Source organism: Gopherus evgoodei, chromosome 2 (assembly GCF_007399415.2).
Source record: "Gopherus evgoodei ecotype Sinaloan lineage chromosome 2, rGopEvg1_v1.p, whole genome shotgun sequence".
Lineage (NCBI taxonomy): Eukaryota > Metazoa > Chordata > Testudines > Testudinidae > Gopherus > Gopherus evgoodei.
In genome coordinates, this window is record NC_044323.1 from 294479175 (window position 1) to 294505134 (window position 25960).

The 25960-nt window shown below is 55.8% G+C and overlaps 1 protein-coding gene across 2 annotated transcripts in view; it reads left to right on the top strand.

Annotated features, from left to right (window-relative positions):
- The window catches only part of LOC115647157 (1-phosphatidylinositol 4,5-bisphosphate phosphodiesterase gamma-1-like), a 77014-nt gene that overhangs the window by 37099 nt on the left and 13955 nt on the right, over nucleotides 1–25960 (top strand). For both annotated transcript variants that reach the window (XM_030553925.1, XM_030553926.1), the window contains 17 exons: nucleotides 6754–6838; nucleotides 7912–7992; nucleotides 8436–8470; nucleotides 11117–11189; nucleotides 11916–12017; nucleotides 12808–12926; nucleotides 14868–14953; nucleotides 15985–16105; nucleotides 16790–16958; nucleotides 17484–17603; nucleotides 18088–18195; nucleotides 18841–19028; nucleotides 20239–20439; nucleotides 21656–21775; nucleotides 22673–22856; nucleotides 23765–23842; nucleotides 25211–25314. In XM_030553925.1, coding sequence (XP_030409785.1) covers nucleotides 6754–6838; nucleotides 7912–7992; nucleotides 8436–8470; nucleotides 11117–11189; nucleotides 11916–12017; nucleotides 12808–12926; nucleotides 14868–14953; nucleotides 15985–16105; nucleotides 16790–16958; nucleotides 17484–17603; nucleotides 18088–18195; nucleotides 18841–19028; nucleotides 20239–20439; nucleotides 21656–21775; nucleotides 22673–22856; nucleotides 23765–23842; nucleotides 25211–25314 — 1974 coding nt within the window. The remainder of the gene's footprint in view (nucleotides 1–6753; nucleotides 6839–7911; nucleotides 7993–8435; nucleotides 8471–11116; nucleotides 11190–11915; nucleotides 12018–12807; nucleotides 12927–14867; nucleotides 14954–15984; nucleotides 16106–16789; nucleotides 16959–17483; nucleotides 17604–18087; nucleotides 18196–18840; nucleotides 19029–20238; nucleotides 20440–21655; nucleotides 21776–22672; nucleotides 22857–23764; nucleotides 23843–25210; nucleotides 25315–25960) is intronic.

The window sequence follows — 25960 nt, forward strand, 5'->3', positions numbered from 1 at the left end:
GTCTGCACAGGATGTGGGGAACTGGCCTGATAGGGCCTGAGGCTGGTAAACCCCCTTCGGGAGCTGAGAAATGCTTGAGCAGTTCAGAGGATGGGGAAAGGAGACAAACATTTCATGGTGGCTGGGGAAATGAGACCTTGCCCAGCCTTCTAGCTGTCTACCACCATATAGCCCTGCCACTCCTGCTTCTTCCCCATCACCCAGTCCCCACAGACTGGCAGATAAAGCCTCAGGAGATAAAGCAGCGACAGCCCTGATCCTGCAGTCCTTGTGCTCTCCGAACTCCCACTGGCTTGACTGGGAACTTGGAGCATGTGAAGGCAGCGGGTGAGGGCTGGTTGTTAGACAGGCTCAGGTTCTAAGATATTGTGGCTTTAAGCAGGGGGAAAATTTTATCCTATTGTCAGAGCCGCGGCTAGGGCCAGGATTCCACTTCAACAGGCTCTCAAGGAATCTGGGGCCAAACAGGACTGAATGGAGAAGATGGAAATGAGACAGTGTCTCTTTGAGAAGCTGTAGGGAGTTGTGGGGGGAGGAGGAAAGAAAACTGGATTTAAATTTTTTTGTTTAATCAGCATTTTGGTTCCTTTCTGTCCAGCTAGCTAATGAGGCATGGCTGCTGGGGTGGGGCCCAGCAGCCGCGAAGGATGAGCTCTTGGCCCTGCCGCATGCCAGCTCTTTGTAAACAGGACATTGGACAGGAACTGAGGGGTTTCAACCAGGAAGAGGAGGGGGCCTGGGCAGGAAATGATGGGAGATGGGACAGGAAGTGGGGCTAGTGTGGAAGGAGCAATCAGCTTTACAAAAACATGGGTGTGTCCCCTGGGGCCCTGAGTGCTATATTCAAGTGTGAAACAGAAGCACAGTGAGGGAGAAAGGCCTTCTGAACTATCCCCAAGGGACGGCCCTGCGGGAGTCTCCAGGCACTCGGCAGAATCCCACTGAGATGATTTGATTAGGCATGTTTTGTTATCCCACTGGGATTGTCCTAGAAAGCACTGTGGTACTCCAGCAATGGGCTTACACAGCAACCCAGCTCGACGGGGTGGAATTTGTACCCCATTGCAGGTTGCACAGCATGATCAAAGTGCCAGATGAGAGCTGTATTAATAACACGGCAAGGATCCTGGGAGGCCTGCCAGGATGGTGCGCGGCTGAGTCTCTGAGAGGCAGCAGGAGTCCCCCTGTGCTACCCCCACCCTACGCCGCTCGACGTTGCTTTCCCAAGCACAGTGCTCTGGCGCAGCTGCAGAGCCTGGCTGTGGAGCTGAGGGCAGTTGAAGCTGATCACGTTAAATTCAGTGAGGCCAGCTGAAGCAAAACAAAGCAGTGCTTACGGTCTGATCCTGAGCAGTGCTGAGCACTCATATCCCGGGCAGTGATTGGTCTCTGAACTCTCAGAGCACACACACCTCCGATTGGAGTCCCCGTGCAGGAATGGCACTCGGCACGTCTCAGGTTCAGGACGCACATCTCTGCAACTCGGCTAAGCTTTTCCTGCCTGCCTTCCCTTCGCTGATGTTGCATACCAGTACCCAGCCTTTCCAGGGGCCGCTCCAAGTCACAGCTCGTGGCCCATCCAGCACGGAATCAAGTGACATGGTTCTTGACGTCTCAGGCCCGGTCTACTTGGAAAAGTTTGGCTGGCCTAGCTCTCTTGGTGAGAAGTGTGAAAAAATCACACCCCTAACTGCCACAGCTGCAGCAACAACAGTCCCAGTGTAGACACAATTATACCCACAAAAAAGAATCCCTTTGCTGGGACAGGTTATTTTGTTTAGGGATCTGGGATAATCTCTACTGGGGGAAGAAGTCTTTTGCTGTTATAAGTTGCATCTGCACTAGGAGGGTTTGCTGGTGTAGCTATACCAGCAAACCCTTTCTGGTGTAGACCAGAGCACATGCTACTAAACTGCACCCAGGGCCTTCCCTCAAATCCCAGAGAACACACTGAGCAGCTGTAGACTAGGGGCTTGTCTACATCAGAAAGTTGCAGCGCTGGTGAGGGAGTTACAGCGCTGCAACTTTGAAGGTGTACACATCTGCAGGGCACCACCAGCGCTGCAACTCCCTGTTTGCAGCGCTGGCCGTACTCCCGTTTTGTCTCGGGTGTAGAGGATCCAGCGCTGGTGATCCAGCGCTGGTAATCCAATGTAGACAGTTACCAGCGCTTTTCTTGACCTCCGTGGAAGGAGGAAGCCTCTGGTAATCAAGCTGGTTTCCTTTCCCGGTTTGCTCTCTCGGTCCCGGAGCCACCCAGCAAACCGCAGGGAAGGAGACCTGCTTGCTCGGGGTTCCGGGACCGAGAGAGCAAACCGGGAAAGGAGACCAGCTTCGCCGCGGTTTGCTCTCTCGGTCCCGGAGCCACCCAGCAAACCGCAGGGAAGGAGACCTGCTTGCTCGGGGTTCCGGGACCGATTCGCCGCGGTTTGCTCTCTCGGTCCCGGAACCCCGAGCAAGCAGGTCTCCTTCCCTGCGGTTTGCTGGCTGGCTCCGGGACCGAGAGAGCAAACCGCGGCGTTCCCGGTTTGCTCTCTCGGTCCCGGAACCCCGAGCAAGCAGGTCTCCTTCCCTGCGGTTTGCTGGCTGGCTCCGGGACCGAGAGAGCAAACCGCGGCGTTCCCGGTTTGCTCTCTCGGTCCCGGAACCCCGAGCAAGCAGGTCTCCTTCCCTGCGGTTTGCTGGCTGGCTCCGGGACCGAGAGAGCAAACCGCGGCGTTCCCGGTTTGCTCTCTCGGTCCCGGAACCCCGAGCAAGCAGGTCTCCTTCCCTGCGGTTTGCTGGCTGGCTCCGGGACCGAGAGAGCAAACCGCGGCGTTCCCGGTTTGCTCTCTCGGTCCCGGAACCCCGAGCAAGCAGTTCTCCTTCCCTGCGGTTTGCTGGCTGGCTCCGGGACCGAGAGAGCAAACCGCGGGGAAGCTGGTTTCCTTTCCCGGTTTGCTCTCTCGTCCCGGAACCCCCCTTGAAGCCGCCTAGGTTAGCAAGTGCGGATGGGGTTGGGGAGAGGGGGGAGCAGGAGTCGAATAGAACATGCTGCCACCTGCTGTCTGATTTGGGTAACTGTAAATTCAAGCTAAACCCTAGGGCTGTGCATTTGGGTTCTGCTGAAACCCAAATAGCTTGGTGGCTGCCTGAGTGTTGATGATGATATTTAGTGAGTTTAACGCCCCAAAGAGCTGTTTACCGGGCTAGATTAACCCAGGGCCTGGTCTGTTCACTGGATTTCCAACATTTAGGGATGAGAATCAGGCATAAACATCAGCTCTTGCAATCATTCAGCCCCTAACTAGCCCCCAGAGGCACGACCGAATGCCAGTGAAGAACAAACACAATAGCATGCTAGATCCTGCACACACCCCTTCCAAGCCGAATCCCCAGCAAGGTCTGGGATTGGAAGGACCGGGCGGGGCCCACTTCCCTTGCTTGTTCTGCAGACAAATACAGACCGGCACACGTAATCATGAGCGGGTGGGACTGTATGAAGTCAGTGGAGCTGCCGTGATTTACACCAGCTGGGGATCTGGCCCCACCATCTCTAAAGGTTTGCTGATTTGGGGTTCTTTTGCTGAAGTCACATACAGGTTAGTCTTTCAGAGAAGGGCACTCTCATGGCATGATGTCATGGTGGGCGTCTGCTATAGACCACCAGACCAGGAGGATAAGGTGGACGAGGCTTTCAGATCACAGGCCCTGGTTCTCATGGGGGACTTCAATCACCCTGACATCGGCTGGGAGAGCAATACAGCAATGCACAGACAATCCAGGAAGTTTTTGGAGAGTGTTGGGGACAACTTCCTGGTGCAAGTGCTGGAGGGACCAACTAGGGGCCATGCTCCTCTTGACCTACTGCTCACAAACAGGGGAGAATTGGTAGGGGAAGTAGAAGTGGGTGGCAACCTGGGCAGCAGTGACCATGAGATGGTTGAGTTCCAGATCCTGAGAAAAGGAATAAAGTAGAGCAGCAGAATATGGACTCTGCACTTCAGAAAAGCAGATTTTGACTGCTTCAGGGAACTGATGGGCAGGATCCCCTGGGAGGCTAATGTGAGGGGGAAAGGAGTCCAGCAGAGCTGGCTGGGCAGCACAGTATCGAGAGAAAGTGAGCAGCTCTCTGTGGAGAAAGAACAGGTTAAGGACTATTTAGAAATGCTGGACATATACAAATCCATGGGGCCGGATGAACTGCGTCCGAGGGTGCTGAGGGAGTTGGCTGATGTAACTGCAGAGCCATTGGCTATTATCTTTGAAAACTCGTGGCGATCAGGGGAGGTCCCAGACAATTGGAAAAAGGCAGATATAGTGCCCAGCTTTAAAAAAGAGAAGGAGAACCCAGGGAACAACAGACTGGTCAGCCTCACTGCAGTCCCTGGAAAAATCATGGAGCAGGTCCTCAAGGAATCCATTCTGAAGCACTTGGAGGAGAGGAAGGTGATGAGGAACAGTCAACATGGATTCACCAAGGTCAAGTAATGCCTGACCAACCTGATTGCCTTCTATGATGAGACAGCTGGCTCTGTGGATATGGGAAAGTGGTTGATGTGATATATCTTGACTTGAACAAAGCTTTTGATACAGTCTCCCACAGTATTCTTGCCAGCAAGTAAAAAAAGGTATGGATTTTATGAATGGACAGAAAGCTGGCTAGATATCAATGGCTCCATATCTAGTTGTCATCTGGTATCAAATGGAGTGTCCTTGTGGTTGGTTTTAGATACATTGAGATATACCTGTCTCATAGAGCTTGAAGGGACCTTGAAAGGTCATTGAGTCCAGCCTGCTGCCTTCACTAGCAGGACCAAGTACTGATTTTGCCCCAGATCCCTAAGTGGCCCCCTCAAGGATTGAAATCACAACCCTGGGTTTAGCAAGCCAATGCTCAAACCACTGAGCTATCCCTTCTCCCCTAGTTTTTGTTAAACATCTTTATTAATGATCTGGACAATGGGCTAAACTGCACCCTCAGCAAGTTCGCAGATGACACTAAGCTGTGGGGAGAGGTAGATACGCTGGAGGGTAGGGATAGGATACAGAGTAACCTAGACAAATTGGAGGGTTGGGCCAAAAGAAATCTGATTATGTTCAACAAGAACAAGTGCTGAGTCTTGCATTTAGGACTAAATAATCCCATGCACTGCTACAGGCTGGGGACCAACTGGCTAAGCAGCATTTCTGCAGCAAAGGACCTGAAGATTACAGTGGATGAAGCTGGATATGAGTCAACAGTGTGCCCTTGTTGCCAAGAAAGCTAACAGCGTATTGGGCTGCATTAGTAGGAGCATTGCCAGCAGATCGAGGGAAGTGATTATTCCCCTCTATTCGGCACTGGTGAGGCCACATCTGGAGTACTGTGTCCAGTTTTGGTCCCCCCACTACAGAAGGGATGAGGACAAATTGGAGAGAGTCCAGTGGAGGGCAACAAAAATGATCAGGGGGCTGGGGCACATGACTTACGAGGACAGGCTGAGGTCACTGGGACTATTTAGTCTGCAGAAGAGAAGAGTAAGGAGGGTTTTGATAGCAGCTTTCAACTACCTGAAGTGAGTTCCAGAGAGGATGGAGCTCGGCTGTTCTCAGTGGTGGCAGATGACAGAACAAGGAGCAATGGTCTCAAGTTGCAGTCGGGGAGGTCTAGGTTGGATATTAGGAAACACTGTTTCACTGGGAGGGTGGTGAAGCACTGGAATGGGTTACCTAGGGAGGCGGTGGAATCTCCTTTCTTAGAGGTTTTTAAGGCCCGTCTTAACATAGCCCTTGCTGGGATGATTTATTTGGGATTGGTCCTGCTTTGAGCAGGGGGTTGGACTAGATAACCTCTTGAGGTCTCTTCCAACCCTAATCTTCTATGATTCTGTGGCTACAGCCCTCACGGCAAGTACGCAACAAGGACCCCTCTGGCTGCTGGTATTTTTAAGAAGACTATGCAAAATAACTATGTGGCCCAAAATCAGACGGAGGGTTGAATGTCTTCCCAACTGGTCTGTCCACCAGACCTGCTTTCCAGGTATCAGTCTTAGTTCTCAGGTTTCTGAACTGCTCTCCTCTCTGTCCCCAGTAGATGGTGTCATTCTAGTACAAATACCTCTTAGTCCCGCCTTCGTAGGAGGAGATTAAGTAACTCAGATTTTAAAATGAGCTATGGGAGATCCCTAGGTTTGCTCAGACCAGTCTGTCTGACCTGGGCATTCCCAGTGCCTAGAACTTCACCTCTTACAGTGGTTCACCTTTGTTTATTTGGAATAAACAAACTATCCCTGAATGCAATATCTGCTCTGCACGCGTTCTGCTAGCTCAGGAACAAACCCTGTTCCGTACCAGCCAGGCTAAGTGGCACGGGCTGCAGCCACTCAAACCACACCATTTCCGTGTGTCCACACTAGGGAGTTGCACAGATGGAAGTGATTCAATTTTGGAACCTCCTGAGTGCGAGCTCAGTCTGGAGGCCAGCCCCTGTCTAACTGTTCAGTGAACTGAGAGTTCAGTTCCCTGGGGGAGATACAGGTTGAATGGGGCTCCAGCGAGTGCCTGGCAGTTCTGGAGCCATGGAGGCTGGAGTGCTTGCGGCTCTTGACCCCTCTTCTTTCTCGCAGAAACAGGCCCTGGATCTCCTGAAGATTCATCTGGGAGAAGGGCGGGAGTGAAATTGCTCAAGGCCTCAAGCCCATGGGGCCAGCTGGAGGCCCTGAGCCTGCATGAGAAGCAGGGCTCCCACGTGTCCCACTCTGAGGCCTGACTCCTGCTTTGTGTGTCTTGCAGTATCACGGTGAAGGATCTGAAGGCCATGCTGCCCCAGGTGAACTACCGGGTGCCCAATATGAGGTTCCTGCGGGACAAGCTAGTGGTAAGAAGACTGCCGCGGTCTCCTTCTCCCTCCCTTTATCTCTCCTTTTCTGGCCCATCCTTTATAGACAAGGCCTATAGAATGGGATGGGGGGAAGCCAGTAGAGATTTGTAGAACCAGCCAGGTTCTACAGAGATGACTCTGAAGTCCTATAGAATCGACCCTTCCTGTGGGGAAGGAGGTGTTGAGCTGCCCTACAGAATTGAACAGGGACTTCCCCCAGCTATAGAATTCTATAGGATGGGTCAGTGAAGCCAAGAGAAAGGGTCTCCTGCTCCATTTAGTCCCATTGGCTTTTCCTGTAAGGGTTATCTCCTGCCCATTCCCGCGTCTCTGTTTGCCAGGGGATCACTTGACGATTCCCTGTTCTGTTCATTCCCTCTGGGGCACCTGGCATTGGCCACTGTCAGAGACCGGATACTGGGCTAGATGGACCTTTGGTCTGACCCAGTGTGGCCGCTCTTCTGTTCCCTTTCCTTTGCTATGCGTTTGAGGGGTGTCTGCAGTAAATGAACATTAACGAGCAGCTGATGTCTCCTGGGCAAGTGGTCTCTCTGGAAGCCCTTCTGCTCCTGGCCTGTACTGGATTATCTGTACCTTCCTCCTGCACTCCCTGTTACTAAGGGACAGTTACAGGGAAACACAGGATTGTAGTCCGTTCCTAGAGCTGGCCAATCACATTTGCTGCTCATTCCCCGTCCAACGATTCCAACCTCCCCTCCAAATAATCCGGCCAGCCCATCTCTAGACATGAGACAGGATTACAATATTGGCTCAGAATATAGCACTGCATCCTGGGAACTGTAATCCCCAGGGACTGCCCGGTGGTGGCTGCAGGCCACATTGTAGATCTCCCTTGGCTCCGCATGGCCCATGGGCTTGACTCAAGACACCCCCAGCTGGAGCGGTGCAGCATGGGAATCCCACTGGAGCCAATGCTTTCAGACAGGGGCCTTTTTTCCCCATCTTCTGCACCGGGTACTTGAAGTCTTCCTCAATCCTTCAGCCCTGGGAGGTCTGCTGCCTCTCGTTCCATTCTCACCAGGTTCTGTCTCTCTCCATCCTCCCAACAGGAAGTGGAAGCCAGGAGCGACATGGCCTTCACCCACTTCACTCAGTTCTACAAAAACCTAATGTTTGATGCTCAGAAATCGGTAAGAAGTTGGGGCCCTCGGTGACTCTCCCCGGCCTGGGGTGACCCTACAGCTGGGCCCAGCCCCAGGGATGGGTAAGGAAGGCCAGAGTGGGGTCATGGTGCTGCCGTCACTACCAATGGACATTTCTCCAGCACTCTAAATGTACTTGGCATGCCACAGGAGAGAGCCCCCGAGAACTGGCTGAGTGGGGGCTTTGTTGTAGGGATGGGAGATGGGGAAGATCATCTAGAGTGAGTCAGTGAGGGGAGGCTGCTGCCAGTGCAGCAGGTCCAGGGGCAGCTCAGATTCCTGCCACAGGCCCTGAGATGCCTTGTGCCTGATACTTTGCAAGACTCTAGACAAAGTCCCCCCGGGCCTCCTCCTCCTCCAGTCCCCATCCAGCCTGCAGGTGGCACCTTCTCCGCTGGCTAACCTGCCCCTGCCCCCACTTTGCATTCCAGGTCATCGAGCAGCTGGAGCTCTCCTTCCCCTTGCGGTGAGTACCAAAGATCCCCCCTTGTCAGATCCGGCCCCAGCCCCGGATGGGGCACCGGCCTGCCAGTCAGCCTGGCTTGCTGTGTGTGTGTGTGTGTGTGTGTGAGAACAAGACTCAGAGCCAAGAGGTCTCTTCACAAGTCTGCTCCCACTGCAGCACACAGGGGGGACCCCTGGACACCCACACTCTGCTTTTCCCTGTTCTGAGAGATGGGGACAGTGAAGCTGAGCCTGGGACACAATGGGCTGATATATGACTCTGACCCTATTAGATACCCAGAGAATGGGCAGGACTCTACTCTTGGACACAGTGATTAAACCAGAATGACTCCAGGGCAATGACTGGGGTGCTCAGGTTAATGCTGTCACTGAGATCAGCGTCTGGGGAGGTAGCTGTGGGTCAGGACTCGGGCACGTCACCAGAACTGTGTGTGGGGAGCCCAGGGCTGGGTAGCAGGGGGGGCTGTGGGTTAGAACTGAGGGGCACTGGCAAAGCTGTGGCCAGGGGGAGCCCAGGGCTGGGGTAGCAGGGGAGCTGCAGGTTAGAACTGAGGGGCACTGGCAGAGCTTTGTGTGGGGAGCCCAGGGCTGGGGTAGCCGGGGGGGCTGTGGGTTAGAACTGAGGGGCACTGGCAGAGCTGTGTATGGGAAGCCCAGAGCTGGGGTAGCAGCGGGAGCTGCGGGTTAGAACTGAGGGGCACTGGCAGAGCTGTGTGTGCGGAGCCCAGAGCTGGGGTAGCAGGGGGGGCTGCGGGTTAGAACTGAGGGGCACTGGCAGAGCTGTGTGTGGGGAGCCCAGGGCTGAGGTAGCAGGGGGGCTGCAGGTTAGAACTGAGGGGCACTGGCAAAGCTGTGGCCAGGGGAAGCCCAGGGCTGGGGTAGCAGGGGAGCTGCGGGTTAGAACTGAGGGGCACTGGCAGAGCTGTGTGTGGGGAGCCCAGGGCTGAGGTAGCAGGGGGGGCTGCGGGTTAGAACTGAGGGGCAGTGGCAGAGCTGTGTATGGGAAGCCCAGAGCTGGGGTAGCAGGGGCGGGCTGTGGGTTAGAACTGAGGGGCACTGGGAGAGCTGTGTGTGCGGAGCCCAGAGCTGGGGTAGCAGGGTCAGGCTGCGGGTTAGAACTGAGGGGCACTGGCAGAGCTGTGTGTGGGGAGCCCAGAGCTGAGGTAGCAGGGGCAGGCTGCGGGTTAGAACTGAGGGGCACTGTCAGAGCTGTGTGTGGGGAGCCCAGGGCTGGGGTAGCAGCGGGAGCTGCGGGTTAGAACTGAGGGGCACTGGCAGAGCTGTGTGTGCGGAGCCCAGGGCTGGGGTAGCCGGGGTGGCTGCGGGTTAGAACTGAGGGGCACTGGCAGAGCTGTGTGTGGGGAGCCCAGGGCTGGGGTAGCCGGGGTGGCTGCGGGTTAGAACTGAGGGGCACTGGCAGAGCTGTGTGTGGGGAGCCCAGAGCTGGGGTAGCAGGGGCGGGCTACGGGTTAGAACTGAGGGGCACTGGCAGAGCTGTGTATGGGAAGCCCAGAGCTGGGGTAGCAGGGGCGGGCTACGGGTTTGAACTGAGGGGCACTGGCAGAGCTGTGCGTGGGGAGCCCAGGGCTGGGGTAGCAGCGGGAGCTGCGGGTAAGAACTGAGGGGCACTGGCAGAGCTGTGTGTGGGGAGCCCAGGGCTGGGGTAGCAGCGGGAGCTGTGGGTTAGAACTGAGGGGCACTGGCAGAGCTGTGTGTGCGGAGCCCAGGGCTGGGGTAGCCGGGGTGGCTGCGGGTTAGAACTGAGGGGCACTGGAAGAGCTTTGTGTGGGGAGCCCAGGGCTGGGGTAGCCAGGGTGGCTGCGGGTTAGAACTGAGGGGCACTGGCAGAGCTGTGTGTGCGGAGCCCAGGGCTGGGGTAGCCGGGGTGGCTGCGGGTTAGAACTGAGGGGCACTGGCAGAGTTGTGTGTGGGGAGCCCAGGGCTGGGGTAGCAGCGGGAGCTGCGGGTTAGAACTGAGGGGCACTGGCAGAGCTGTGTGTGCGGAGCCCAGGGCTGGGGTAGCCGGGGTGGCTGCGGGTTAGAACTGAGAGGCACTGGCAGAGCTGTGTGTGTGGAGCCCAGGGCTGGGGTAGCAGGGGAGGCTGCGGGTTAGAACTGAGGGGCACTGGCAGAGCTGTGTGTGGGGAGCCCAGGGCTGGGGTAGCCGGGGGGGCTGCGGGTTAGAACTGAGGGGCACTGGCAGAGCTGTGTGTGGGGAGCCCAGGGCTGGGGTAGCCAGGGGGGCTGTGGGTTAGAACTGAGAGGCACTGGCAGAGCTGTGTGTGGGGAGCCCAGGGCTGGGGTAGCAGGGGGGGCTGCGGGTTAGAACTGAGGGGCAGTGGCTGAGCTGTGGCCAGGGGGAGCCCAGGTCTGGGGTAGCAAGGCGCTGCAGGTTGGGATTGAGGGGCATGAGCACATCTGGGTCAGGGGAACCCTGGGCTGAAGTAATAGGTGCAGGCGGGTACAAGTCGGGTTCATTGGAAAAGCTGTGAGGATGCGGGGGGAAGAGCTGGAATAGTGGGGGGACTAAGGGGACTAGGTATCTGTATGGCGGAGACACACTCAGTTCCTGACTTGTTTGGTGTGGGGAGACTGGCTTATCCGGTTTGTGCACCCTCCCATTGACCGGCTCCCTGCCCCTCCCCAGGAACGTTGACCGGGCAGAGCTGTGCCAGATTACACTGTACGACTTCCAGAAGTTCCTGCAGCACGACCAGAAGGTATCCGCTAAGGCGCACGTCCAATACCCTGTCGTACCTGAGGGACTGCGAGCCCTTCTGCCAGGCACCACTTGGCATGCAGTGGATGATAGCAGAAATTCTCACGACTGCCACTGTTCTGAGAGAGCGTCTGGCTACCCCAAAAATCAGCCCAGGCTGCTAGTAATCTGAAGTCATGCTCATCCAATGGCTGTCCAGCTGGTGGATCACTCTCCTCTTCCCAATAGACCATGAGACTCAACGCCACGGAAGCTGGCATCCTCTGCTGGCAGTCTCAGCAGAGAGACCATGGGATGAAGGGACCATAGTGGTCTCCCAAGAAGGGCAGTGTGTGCCACTGCCCAGGCTCCAGCTGTGGCAGAGAGAAAGCTACAATGGGTGGGGGAAGCTGAAGCCTGACAAACTTAGACCAGAAAGAAGGTGCCTGTTTTTAACAGCAGGGTGATTAACCATTAGAACAGCTCATGCTGAGCTGCGATGGAGAATCCATCATAGGCCAGGTCAGTCTGGAGGCACAGTGATGGTGGCGGTGGGGTGTGGGGGTATGTGCTGTGCCTGCCCTGTGCATAGCTAGAGGTCATGAGTCTCCTGGGCCCTGAGTCCAGTCACCTTCCATCTGTCTGAAGGCTCTTGATCTTGCAGATCTGAGATTCCCATCATGGTTTCACCTCCAAACCTTTGGTGCAATTCCCCACCTAATGCTGCCTTCTGCACTCTCTGCCCTAGGAGCCCTGGGCCAGTGACATCGGCAAGGTGCGGGAATACATGTGTGGCTACCTCAGGGACCCCTTCAGTGACATGGCAGAACCCTTCTTCCAGCTGGATGAGGTAGGGGAATATGTACCCCGGATCCCAGCCCATCCTCCTGCCTCAGCCATCCCCTTAGCAACTCCAGCACCCATCAGCGGAGCTCAGATTCCCATCTGGGGCAGATAAAGTCTCTAGATTAGTTAGGGTTTGTTGAATTGGTGCACACAGACGTAAGTGTATTTATAACAGACAATGCACACTTCAGGCTGGAGGTTAGGAGGATGGGCCATGCCAGATCAGACCCAGGGGGCTTATAGACTGCTGTCCCAGCCTCCATCGATGACCAGTGCCTGAGGCTTAAAAGGATGTCCATCTGGCTAGTGGACAGTGCTGCATATTTGGGGATTGATATTCCTTCCTGACCCTTCCAGGTGATCTCCTTGTGCCTTGAAGCTTCAGGTTTTAATTATCCTTGTTTAAGGGGCACAGCTACAGATTGGCCCCAAAATCCACCTCCATCAGGTGACTGTGTGCAGGTGCAGCAGTAAATTCCACAGCTGACTCCACTACATGTATTTAGACAGGCCAGTTGTACTGAAAGAGTGAACCCCTCCCCCTCACATTTTGGAAAAGTCTACATTCCAAACTCTGCGTCTGAAGCCCATCTCTAGCTGTACTCACTGGACTGTGTTCCTCAGCTCGTCCTCTGCTGCTGGCAGGTCTTCTCCACCAACTTCTCTCCCCTTCCCCACTCCTATTAGTGCTTTGGCCCCACGCCCATCTCTCCCCCTTGCCTGGGGTGACCCACGGTGTCCTGGAGCCTGACCCCTCCTCGTGTTGCTCTAACCAGCTTTCTTTCTGTCCTCAGTTTCTGACGTACCTGTTCTCCAGGGAAAACATGGTCATGGACGCCAAGTACGAGCGGGTGGTCCCAGAGGAGATGAACTACCCGCTGTCCCACTACTGGATCTCCTCCTCCCACAATACGTAAGAGCTTGGGTCAGCCCACCGACGAAGGGCCCCCAGCATGGTGGGGCGAAGATAAAGCAGCACAACCTGTTTGATTCTGAGCGGAACGGGTGCCTCCCACCGCAGCCCTAGAAGCTATTCTGCACACTTGGGGAGTCACTAGTCTGGTGTTAGAGCTCCAGAAGGGCTCTGGTCTGCGATGCAATAGTGACCGGAGGGAGGTGGGATTTCCCTTTAGCCTCCCCTGGGAGTTCTGCAGGGGTTACCCCACTTCTCTGTTCATCTAGGACGTGGGATTCCTGGACACTTCCTTGTAAGCAGGTACTGGAAAACATGGGCCAGTGTCTCGGCTGGACTAAACCAGCATAACTCCATTGGCTTCAACAGAGCTCTGCCCATTGGCTCCAATGGAGCGCTGCTCATTTACATCAGCCGGGGATCTGTCCCATTGGCTCCAATGGAGCACTGCCAATTTACACCAGCCGGGGATCTGTCCCATTGGCTCCAATGGAGCTCTGCTCCTTTACACCAGCTGGGGAACTATCCCATTGCTCCAATGGAGCTCTGCCCATTTACACCAGCCGGGGATCTGTCCCACTGACTCCAATGGAGCTCTGCCCATTTACACCAGCTGGGGATCTGTCCCACTGACTCCAATGGAGCTCTGCCCATTTACACCAGCCGGGGAACTATCCCATTGCTCCAATGGAGCTCTGCCCATTTACACCAGCCGGGGATCTGTCCCACTGACTCAAATGGAGCTCTGCCCATTTACACCAGCTGGGGATCTGTCCCATTGGCTCCAATGGAGCTCTGCTCATTTACACCAGCCGGGGCTCTGTCCCACTGGCTCCAATGGAGTTTTGCCCATTTACACCAGCCGGGAATCTGGTCCCCTGACCCCAATGGAGCTCTGCCCATTTACACCAGCCGGGGATCTGTCCCACTGACTCCAATGGAGCTCTGCCCATTTACACCAGCCGGGGCTCTGTCCCACTGGCTCCAATGGAGCTTTGCCCATTTACACCAGTCAGGAATCTGGCCCCCTGATCCCAATGGAGCTCTGCCCATTTACACCAGCCGGGGATCTGTCCCACTGACTCCAATGGAGCTCTGCCCATTTACACCAGCCGGGGATCTGGCCCACTGACCCCAATGGAGCTCTGCCCATTTACACCAGCCGGGGATCTGTCCCACTGTCTCCAATGGAGCTCTGCCCATTTACACCAGCTGGGGATCTGGCCCATTGGCTCCAATGCAGCTCTGCCCATTAACACCAGCTGGGGATCTGTCCCATTGGCTCCAATGGAGCTCTGCCCATTTACACCAGCTGGGGATCTGGCCCATTGGCTCCAATGGAGCTCTGCCTATTTACACCAGCTGGGGATCTGTCCCATTGGCTCCAATGGAGCTCTGCCCATTTACACTAGCTGGGGATCTGGCCCATTGGCTCCAATGGAGCTCTGCCTATTTACACCAGCTGGGGATCTGGCCCATTGGCTCCAATGGAGCTCTGCCCATTTACACCAGCTGGGGATCTGGCCCATTGGCTCCAATGCAGCTCTGCCTATTTACACGCGCTGTGGGCCTGGCCCTGTGGCTTTGGGCCTCGGATGGGTCTCCTGAGCCCAGGCAGCAGTGGCAGGAGTAGGGCTTCCACGGGACAGCAGACACTGCCATCTGATGGGATCCAGGCCTTGGGTTCAGAGCGAGGTGCCCTTGAAACAGCAAGGCCCTGGCTGCACTAGGCTACCAGGCATGGTAAGGAACCAGGCAGCTCCCCTGGCACGCCGTCTGTGGCGGGCCTGGCGGCTGCCTGGACACCCACCCTCTGCAGTGGCTGCTCCCTGAGATAGACTGGGAGCCACATGATTTGCAGCTGCACCACTTCCTTCAGGCCTCCCGGTCCCACCCCCAGGCGCTGCTGGCGATTCAGAGGCCCTCTCGCTCTCTTTGCAGGTATCTGACTGGGGACCAGTTCTCCAGTGAGTCCTCGCTGGAAGCCTACGCGCGCTGCCTCCGGATGGGCTGCCGCTGCATAGAGCGTGAGTGAGCTGATCCTTGCCGGGGGCCGGGCCGCTGGCAGCGGCTGTGAGCTGGTCCGACTCCATGAGCTGAGTAGCATGAGTGCCGCTCGGTGACTAGGTGGGGGACCGCCAAAGGGCAGCAGGAAATGATACTGGTGATGCCACCCCTCCCCACACAATTTACCATTGCAGTCAGCATCCTTTGGGGGAATCTCTAAAACCAAGTTCCTGACCACTCCCCAAAACTCCCTCGGCACTTCGGACAAATGTCTGGGTCTGAGCCCAGTGCCTCGGCCACATCCTGTGATGGGTAGTTCCTTTAAATTGCCCCCACTTTTCTGTCTTACACTTCGGTGTCAAACAGCCGCCCGATCTCACCCCAGATGTGGCTACAGCAATTCTTGGTGAATTGTACTGGGATCCTTCTGGTGCCCTGGAAACATGAGACGTTATGTTGGGTCGTTGTCCTCTGGGGCAACCTGGGGAGAAGTTTAAAATCCACCAGATGCAGGATTCACCAGCTGAGGTTCTCTGGCCTGTGCTGTGCAGGAGCTCATACCAGATGGTCGCAATGGTCCCTTCAGGCCTTGGGATCTACAACCCAATGGGCCCTCAGCTGAGGATCATTTAGTCCACCTGGTGAACCCTTGCGATCTTGCCGTCCCTTCATATCAATGGCAGGCAGACCTCCATCCAATCCCACAGCCTCTTTCACTAGCTCAGTCTCATTTGACCCTGCTAACTGAGATAACAGAATGTGCTGTTACCTGGCGTCTCAGAGGTGAATACCAGTGTGTTTTCTACCCCTTTGTCCACTCATGAAGTGACCATGTACAGGCGCGACAATGAAGTGTGCACAACTCCACAGTGACGCTTGGGGCCGATGCACGTGCAGTGGCCATGGGCTGTAGAGGTGGTGTTGTCCATTCCACTCTGTGCAGGAAAGAAAGGAGCTAGGACATAGTCCCTCGGGAACGTGTGTGGGGTATGGGGATAAATGATCACGCACGTGGGGGGAGTGTTAACAACTCAACCATCTCTGCCCTCAGTGGACTGTTGGGATGGTCCAGACGACCTGCCAATCATCTACCACGGACACACACTCACCTCCAAGATCAAATTCCTGGATGTCCTGCACACCATCAAGGAACACGCCTTCGTGACCTCTGAGTAAGGACCACCCCACTGCACTGCAAGGGCTTTGTCACCCCTTTGCTGCTTAGGAACTGCTAAAGGGCGTGAAGCTTGTCACATGTAATGAGACTGTGGAACTCATGGCCACAGGAAGCCATTGAGGCCTTGAACTTAGCAGGATTCAAAAAGGGATTGGACATTTATATGGATAACAAGAATATCCAGAGTTCTCATAGTTAATGGTAACAATGATTGTGGAAACCTCCTGCTTCAGGGCTTAAGCCAGTCTGAAACTATTAGAGACCAGGGTGAAACCCGTTTAATCATGTGTGGCAGCCAGATATTCCCTGTTTATCCTGGTCAGCACTCACTGGTTCTGTATTTATCGTGAGAACCTGTTGCTGGGTCTGGACATGTTCCCTGCTGCACTGCCCATTCCAAGGCCTGGATAAATTCCCTGCAGAGCACTCCCAGGTTGAGTGTGTCACACCCTGATTTACTGAGTGTTCCCCAGCTTTAGGTTCTGCCCTAATCCAGCTTTCCCTACACCAAGGTCTCTATCAGATTGTCCCATGGATCTCTGAGTTCCTGTTAGCCCCTTTGGGGCCCTACCCTATTAGTTTTGCCCCTGGCTACACTAGGAGCAGGCACGTGATCTGGAGCCTTTTCTCGGTTGCTATTCTGAATGATCTGGCCTTTCCTTCCCCCTCCCCCTCCCAGGTTCCCCATCATCCTCTCCATCGAGGACCACTGCAGCATCGTCCAGCAGAGGAACATGGCCTCTCACTTCAAGAAGGTCTTTGGGGACATGCTGCTCACCAAGCCAGTGGACATCAACGCCGATGAGTTGCCTTCCCCCACCCAGCTCAAGAAGAAAATCCTCATCAAGGTGCAGCACTTAGGGCCTGTCCTTTTCCCATTCCCCCAGTCCTTCTCTGATACTGTCCAGAGGAGGGCGGTACAAGAACTGTACACACCAGCCTTGCCCTGGTGTGGGCAGGGGTAGCTCATGGGAGAGCCCTGTAGTTTGGGGGTGACAGGATCATACTGGGGTGAGCTTTCTCCGCCTCTAGCTCTAAAGTACAAAGATGCATGGGAATCTCCCTCCCAGATGAAACCTAACCACCAGCCCTGGCCACTCACATTCATTTAAGTCATTTTTGCTCCCAGAACAGACTCCTTTGCCCATGGTACGGTGAACCCAAACAGCAGCAGCATTGGGCCAGGAGAACCAGGAAGTTAAACCAGTTGTAAACAGGAAGTGAAACTGACCAGTCATTTCACTGCCCCGGCTGAGTGATGTTACACATCCACCATGGCAGACAGGATACAGGCTCGGGAGCTGGTAGACAGGTCAAGGGTCAGTCTAACTGTGTGAGTTCTTCTCTCTCTGGTTTGCTCTCCCGCTCCCTAGCACAAGAAGCTGGTGGAAGGGAACCTTTACGAAGAAGTCTCCACGGCCAGTTACTCGGAGAATGACATCAGCAACTCCATCAAGAACGGCATCCTGTACCTTGAGGACCCCATTGACCATGTGAGAACCTTGCCCAGGCTTCGGTCTCCCTTTCCAGAACTAACAGCCAAGGGAAAGGGCTATAGATTGCACGTGGAACCAGGAACTGGGCCTCACGGTGCAGGCTGGAATACCAATGCTTGGATTCCAGCAGTGGGGAAGGAGGTATCACAGTCCCATCCCCTCCATGGGTCATTAGGAGGGCTTGAACCCTGGACCTTCATCACAGACCTCTGCCATGTAAGCTAAAGGAGGGACTCCGTTACCCATTAGCAGTAATAGGCTGGTATCCTCTAGTGGACTACTCACTGGAGTGGAAACACAACACACGTTCTGGCCATGGGTTCCTGGGGCATCAGCAAGAAGCATGGGGTGAACTCACATGCCTGCAGTGCAAGCAGCTGTGATCTCTGGCAGGTGCTGACATCCTTGGCCACCTCCCTGCCCTGTACCCACTCCCCAGCTTTCTTGCTGCCTGGTTCTGATGCTCCTTTCTCCTCGGTAGACCTGGAGCCCACATTACTTTGTGCTGACAAGCAACAAGATCTATTACTCCGAGGAGACGTCCCGCTACCAGTCCAACGAGGATGAGGAAGAGGTGGAACAAAAAGAGGTGTGTTTGTGGGGAGAAAAGGTGTGGATTGGGGGGAAGATAGTGCTTCAGAGACCTTCAGGATTCACCTACAGAGCCACCCAAGTACCTCCAGCTGCATGTACCCCTTTGGGTTGTGCTTCTGCCCCAGCTCACCAGCTAAGGAGGGTTCGACCAGGTCAATGCTTGGAGAGGAGCTGGCCAAGAAGAGCCCAGGTGCTAGTATTAGTTACCCAGCAGAGAGGTGCCCTTCACCGATAGTGCTAAACCAATTGTGTTAGGGGCACAGATGTGTATTTTTGTAAGAGATGCAGAACCAAGGTCCTGACCACTCCTGGCCATTAAATATCCCACTTCACTTTTCACAAGGCAGGGTATTAACCTCAGGGTCCTGCTCAGATTCCCGTTGGGGCTATTAACTTTTGCCAACTAGATCCCCAGGCAGGTTCAGTGGGACATGAGAACCTTCACTACCTGCCCTAAACTGTTGGGCAGCATTGTTGTGCGCTGTTAGACTGCTGCTGTGCTCCACCCCAGTGGTGGCCAAAGTGATTAAGGACATGACACCAAACCCACTGTCTCTCTTTCCTTCTTTCTCTCCCCCATGGATTTCTCTGGTCTCTCCTTGTCCCGCCAATCTCGTCCTCGGGCTCTGCACCTCTCCAGGAGTTTAACAACAACGAGCTGCACTTCAGCGAGAAGTGGTTTCACGGGAAGCTGGGCGGGGGGCGTGACGGGCGCCAGATCGCTGAGAAGCTGCTGCACGAGTACTGCACTGAGACGGGTGGGAAGGACGGCACCTTCCTGGTGCGGGAGAGCGAGACCTTTGTGGGAGATTACACCCTCTCCTTCTGGTAGGAGCCTCCTGCTGCGACCTCCGTACTGGGGCACAGGATCTCCTCTGCCTCCAGCACCAGTGATCCCCTCACACTGGGGACTCAGTTTCCCTTCAGTCCGAGGTGGTAGCGGTGGAAAACTTCTACCATCTGATGACAGCAGCCATCTCTGTGAAACAAGCTGGTGGGCTTCAGTCCGGTTCCTACTGGACTAGTCTCGGGAGCCATCAGAAGGGGTATTGATCCTCTCCCTCATTGGCAGCCTAGCAGCGAGGCTGAGACCTGAATAGATCCCGGACACTGGGCTCCTCAGAGGTGGCCTGTCAGGGTGGGGTTGAGGAGGGATGCTTGCCCTGCTGCTATCCCAGTTATGTGGCTCAATTGAGGGCTGCGGTTCCCAGGCCTGTCTGCAACATCATTCCCCAGCCCCGCGATGGTTGATGATCGGTGCTTCTCGGGGCGTGGTGATGGCCTCCCAGTGCGGCTCAGGATTACAGTCCGCACTCCCATTGACTTCAGAGGCTTCTGCCTGAGTTAGGACCTAGCGGTCTGGCATTTATAGATTCCACGTGGGAAAGCCCCAGTGAGGGGGAGGTGGGCCTGACCCAAAGCCCTGAGCCAATGTAAAGGACAACAGCCATATACCTGCAGCTCCCACCTGCATCAGCCAGGAGCAGACAGCCAAACCACACGCCCCCACCACTGTTGGATTGAAAATAGCACCATTAGCTGTGAGCGACCAGCTGGGATAGTTGCCCACATCATCCACTAGGGGACAACATGGTCACACTGTCTAAGCCAGTGTATTGCTCCAACATCCCTATACGGATGGCCTGGCTAGGGTGACCAGATGTCCCTATTTTATAGGGACAGTCCCGAAATTTGGGGCTTTTTCTTATATAGGCATCTATTACCCCCCCCCACCCCATCTTGATTTTTCACACTTGATGTCTGGTCACCCTCCGTCCGACTGGCTGGCTGCTATCTCAGTATCGAGCTGAACTGAAGCCCAGATCCAACCCCCGAATGTTGGGAGTCTCGATCCAAACCCCACATTGTGACTCAGAATGTCCTTTGCTGTCCGGTCATCTCCCCACACCCCGCCAGGATTGGTGCAGAGTTCTTTGCTGTCCGGTCATTTCCCCCCATCCACTGGGTGCCCGGTTTGGGCAGCCACAAGATGTGGTTTGTGCTTGACCCTGCTGATCCCTTCTTGTCCCTGCTGCAGGCGGTCCAGCCGAGTCCAGCACTGCCGTATCCACTCCCGGCAGGAAGCCGGCACCACCAAGTTCTACTTGACGGACAACCTGGTGTTCGACAGCCTCTACAGCCTGATCTGCCACTACCGCGAGGTGCCACTGCGGTGCAACGAGTTTGAGATGAGGCTCACAGACCCCGTGCCGCAGCCCAACGCCCACGAGAGCAAAGAGTGAGTGTGTCACCTCTCCTCCCTTTCCCCTCTCCCCTTTGTTCTGCTCCTCTCCCTGTCCTTCTGGCCCTTGGTCGTCTCCACACAGCGCCTCTCTCCTTTTCGCCTTGCTTTTCTCCCCGCCTCTCCAGCGAGCACCCTCTGCTGAACCATGCAGCCCGGATCCAGCAACCCCTGCCGGAGATGAGGTGTCACTGGGGCTGCACTTCCTCTTTGACTGAGGCACTGTCACCAGTGGAACTATTCTGTTATGGGGTGTCAGTGAGGCACCACATCAAGCTCTGGGGCAGGAGCCTGGATGGGAGGAGATTCTGGCCTATAGCCCCAGCAGTGGCCATTTTTTGTAGAGGAAACGACCCCCGCAAGCCCCAGGGAACTAGATGTTCCCTCAGCCTGCTTATTCCCTGGGGATACCAATGGGGAATGGGGGTTTCATGTGTAAATAATCTCAGGCCACATATAGCCAGAACTGTGGTCGCCAGCAGAACAGCACATGGGCATCATGGGGAGTGCACACATCCATGGGTGTGCATCCACATGTTTGAGCAGACCTGATTCCTAGTGCAATAGATACACACACGAGAGCAGGTCTCACACCTAGACACTCAGCTGGTACATTAATACAGGCAAGAGATTGGACATGTCCCTGGGACCCCTGGAAAGTGGAGAACCAGAACTGGACTCCCATGCTCCTGAGCCTGAGAAGGAGCCAGGATTTACCAATGTACATTGCCAGAGAGCCACAGTAATACGTCAGCAGCTCCCCATCAGCTCCCCCATCCTGCACCCAGCACCTCCCGCCCACTAGCAGCCCTGCTGATCAGCGCCTCCCCCCCCACCTCCCAATCAGCTGTTTCGTGACGTGCAGGAGGCTTTGCGGTGATGGGGAGGGGGAAGAGTGAGGGCATGGCAGGCTCGGGTGGGGGGAAGTGGTGCAGTGGGGGCAGGGCCTGTGGCAGAGCCAGGGGTGGAGCAGTGAGCACCTCCCAGCACACTGGAAAGCTGGCACCTGTAGCTGCACTCCCGGAGTCGGTGCCAATACAAGGAGCCGCATATTAACTTCTGAAGAGCCGCACGTGGCTTTGGACCCACAGGTTGGCCACCCCTGGACTAGGAGATTGAAAAGAGTCGGCCTGTCTCTCATTTGCTGAGTCAATGCCATGGCACAGGGTCCGGATGATGCATTGATCCTGCTGTGTGTTCTCTCCTGGCCCAGGTGGTACCATGCCAACCTGTCCCGCCTGCAGGCCGAGCACATGCTGATGAGGGTGCCCCGGGATGGAGCCTTCCTGCTGCGCAAACGCAATGAGCCCAACTCCTATGCTATCTCCTTCAGGTGAGTGGCAGCTCCCCAGGGTCGAGCTGGCCAGTCGGCCAAACCCGTCACTGGGGCCTGAGCTGAGAAGCAGCAGACTTGTTTCCCTGGTGACCCGCTGGACTCAAAGGCCACAGCGTGCAGCCACTGCTATCTCTCCTCCCAGCCCCGCGCCCTGCCGTGTGCTTGCACATGATTTTCTCCAGTCTCATTAGCTGAGCACAGTTGGGCTGGAAGGGTTCTGGGACGGGGACCTTCAAGGAAAGCTGGTGCTGCAGGAAGTTGTGTTGATGAGTCACTAGGGCTCCTCTTCCCTTCCCTCAGGACTGGCTGAGTTTGTCTACACTGCAGTTAGACACCCCTGGCTGGCCCATGCCAGCTGACTCAGGCTGTTAATTGCAGTGTAGACATTCTGGGACCCTCCCACCTCGCAGGGCACCAACCGAAGCCGGAACATCTACTCTGCAATTAAACAGCCCCACCTGCCCGTATCAGCTGGCACGGGCCAGCCAGGGGTGTCTAACTGCAGGGTAGACATACCTGGCTTGCTGTAGGCAGTCGTGCCATCTTGTAGATTGCATGGAAAAGTGAGCTCTTGCTCTAGTCATTAGATACCCCCATGGAACTTACTGTGAGTCAGGATGTTACCCCAGTGTTCTGGCTGCCTTCCCACGGGGATGAAACCTCCCACGATAAGCCACTTGGACACGGGGATCTTCTTCGTTCCTTTCCTGAACTGCTGTGCAGTGCTGCTGTGCGCTGTTCCCCAGCTGCTGCCGTCCACCCTAGAGGTGGCTGCATCTCAGGGTGGGTGAAATGATTCCCCTCTGCAGTTTGTAAAAACAGAAGGCACGTCCCCCCCCCCGGCCTCCCCACCCAGCCCCTCCTCATGTGCCCTTTGGGCTGTGTTGGTAACAGAGCGGAGGGCAAGATCAAGCATTGCCGCATCCAGCAGGAGGGCCGGCTCTTCATGCTGGGCAGCTCCGCTGAGTTCGAGAGCCTGGTGGATTTGGTGAGCTACTACGAGAAGCACCCGCTGTACCGCAAAATGAAACTCCGCTACCCCATCAACGAGGAGACACTGGAGAAGATGGGCACTGCTGTGAGTCCTGGGGGGCAGGGCAATCCCACGGAGGGCGTTGGGGAAGAGGGGCAATGCAGCTGGGCAGTGTGGTGAATATGGGGGCGCTTTATGGCCACCCCACAGAATCTTGGAAAAGCCAAACTTGGCTGCATCCGGGGGTCCCTAAACTTTGCTCAGGGGATGCATTGGTAAGTTGCCCAGAGTCCCAGGGACTGGCTAATCAGATTGCCGGTGCTCTAATCCTTATGCAGAGGTGTAGCATGTGCAGACTACATCTCCCACAGGGCCGACGCTTCCATTTAGGCGACCTAGGCGGTCGCCTAGGGCACCAGGATTTGGGAGGGCGGCAGACTGCTCCGGTGGACCTCCACTGGTCCCACGGCTCCGGTGAAGCATCCGAAAGCATGCCTGCAGCAGGTCCACCGGAGCCGCAGGACCAGTGGGCCGTGCACAGGGACGCCTGCGGCAGGTCCACCGGAGCCACAGGACCAGTGGACCGTGCACAGGGACGCCTGCGGCAGGTCTACCGGAGCCGCGGGACTGGTGAGCCGGCCCTGCGCCTAGGGCGCCAAAAACCCTGGCACCGCTTCTGATCTCCCAGCATGCAGTGCTCTGGCTTGATGCTAGGGGCCACTTTGGAGGTTGTAATGAAGGTGTGACACACAGGAGAGTGGGGAAGAGACAGATCTTTCTGGACTGACCCCAGTCGCCTGACATAGCCTAGGGGTACGAAAGGGAATGCCCCTATCCCATGACAGGGGGAGCTCTCAGCCTGCTCTCTAGCTCCATTAAGGAACATTCTATTCACATTTCCTCTTTTCTAGTGGGGATGTACACAGGTCGCTTCCTCTGCCCCCAGGAGAGGGGGAAGGGGGGAAGCTTGTGGGCTTGCCTCCCATGTTACCGCTGCCGCCTGTCCTTTGCAGGAGCTGGACTATGGAGCCCTGTATGAAGTGCGAACCCCTCACTTCTACGTGGAGGCCAACAAGATGCCAATGGCCAGGGTAAGAGAGCATGGACCGGGGACTCCCCCCAGGCCTGCGTGGCACAGAGAGGGTGGGAAGAGGGGGAGAGGGATTCACGTGCTGCCTGGGAACTGGATGATACTTTGTTCCGACTTGCTGCCAGTTCAAGAAGTGTCTGGGACTCCCAGCAGTCACCCAGCCATCCTGGGAACTGCAGCCTGCATATCCCGTCATTCTGTGCCCATGGCATCCACTCCCGGCTGCAGACCCAGGCGTTTGACACTCAGCGTTCACTTGAAAGGGTTACATTGGATCCCTTCTCTGTCGGTGAGCCCTGCAGAGTCGATGCAGCTTGGAGCGCGAGAGCAGGAGTCTATTCCAGCTGACCCGCAGAACTGTTACAGTAGCGGAGCTCCGATGGCAGAATCTTTAGTTGGTGATGCAGGGACCAGAAAGACCCAGCCTGACTCTCAGATCCCGGGCGGCATTTTCAGCACTAGTAGCTAGAAAAAACAGCTCTTTATTTATCAGCAGCGCTGGCTGGATCTGGTGTCAGTGAGAGAATAAACATGGAGCCCCCTGGGGGCACTTATCAAATCACTTTTCAGGGCACCACTGCACCTTAAACTTCCCCTCCCAACAAGTGAACCCTTAGGCCGAGACCAAACACGGGACGCGTTAGCCCAAAGGGAGCTCTTTTCTGGTTATATTCAAAACCGTTTGCAACGTTGAAAAGGAAATCGGACTTTCCTGCTGCCGTAGATGGCAGTGACACAGAGTCTGTGCGTTAGACCAGGAGACTGCAGTGAAGACCTGGAGATGTTGCAGAATCTCCCCTGCTCTCTTGGCAGCTCTGTAAGCCAGAGCAGCTGCCACCTTAGGGCCTGAATCTGCCTCCCATTCTCCCTACACAGTCCCAATGGGAACTGCGGCAGGTCAGGCCCTTGATGATTATCCCAACAAGGAGCATGGCCTGCTGACCTGTACCATGGCAGGCATGCCATCAGAGCGGCCGGCAGAGACTCCCGGCACCCACTCTGCCCCCACTCAAGCTTTGTCCTTCTCTTCCCCCAAACCTGTCTGGAGAGACAGTGGAAAAACCTTTGACGTGCCCCTAGAAGGGCTGTGGAAATCTGTGGTTCTCTGTCTCTGCCAGCAGCACTGATGCTTCTGTCTGGACACAGGGGATTGGGTTGACAATATGGCTGCTTCCAGCTGCATTATCGCCCATCTAAATAGTTTATCGACACTCATGATATATATATTGAGAGAGTCCTCGTTTACCTGAGATCAAGGCCTGGGGAGCTACTTTATATTCCTTTACAGTTTTTCTTCTGCAGCGTTCCCTGCCCAGGAATGCTGGGCACGTAACTGCTAAGGTTAGTGTGTCTCTGCTCTGCTCCCCAGTGTACGGTGAAGGCCCTCTACGATTACAAAGCCCAGCGGGAAGACGAGCTCTCGTTCTGCAAACAGGCCATCATCCACAACGTGGACAAGCAGGATGGAGGCTGGTGAGTTCTCCCTCCTGTCTGGTCAGGGGTCCACTCCTCTCCTGGCACTGCTTGGCTGTCCCGGAGGAGGGGTCCCCTGCCTAGAAAGGCCGTTCTTATCAGATCATGGTGGGGCCAGGGCGCTGTGGAGTCAAGAAGAAAAGCCACGGCTCAGGATAACACGAGGCGTCTGATGTCGCTTTGTCTGATTGCTCTGGGGAGACGCTCCTCTCCCAAGGACTTTCCTCTGCTCATGAGCAGCTGGTTGTCTCCTTGTTGGCTCAGTCCTGGCCGGCTCATCACCCAAATTACTGACCTGTCAGGAGAGCCCCCTTTTTCTCATGGGGACCATCTGCGTTCTAGCCTGCGGGGCTGGGCCCGAGGAGGAATTCTTTCACCAGAGCTGAAAGGACACCAGTGGTGCAACCCACATGCCACAAACGGCCCCAGATGCTCTCTACCAGCAAGGTGGAGTCCTTCTTCCTACTTACTGTCCGGGACATCTGATGGGACGCCGGATCCCTGACATGCCCAGTGCTCTGTCCAGTTAGGGACAGCTGTGCCATATGCCTGCTACGAACATCTTGTGGTGGAGCTACACTGTCCTTGCAAGGACCGAGCTCCTCTGGCTCCTTCTCTCCCTGCTGGCACAAACGCTAACGGGCAA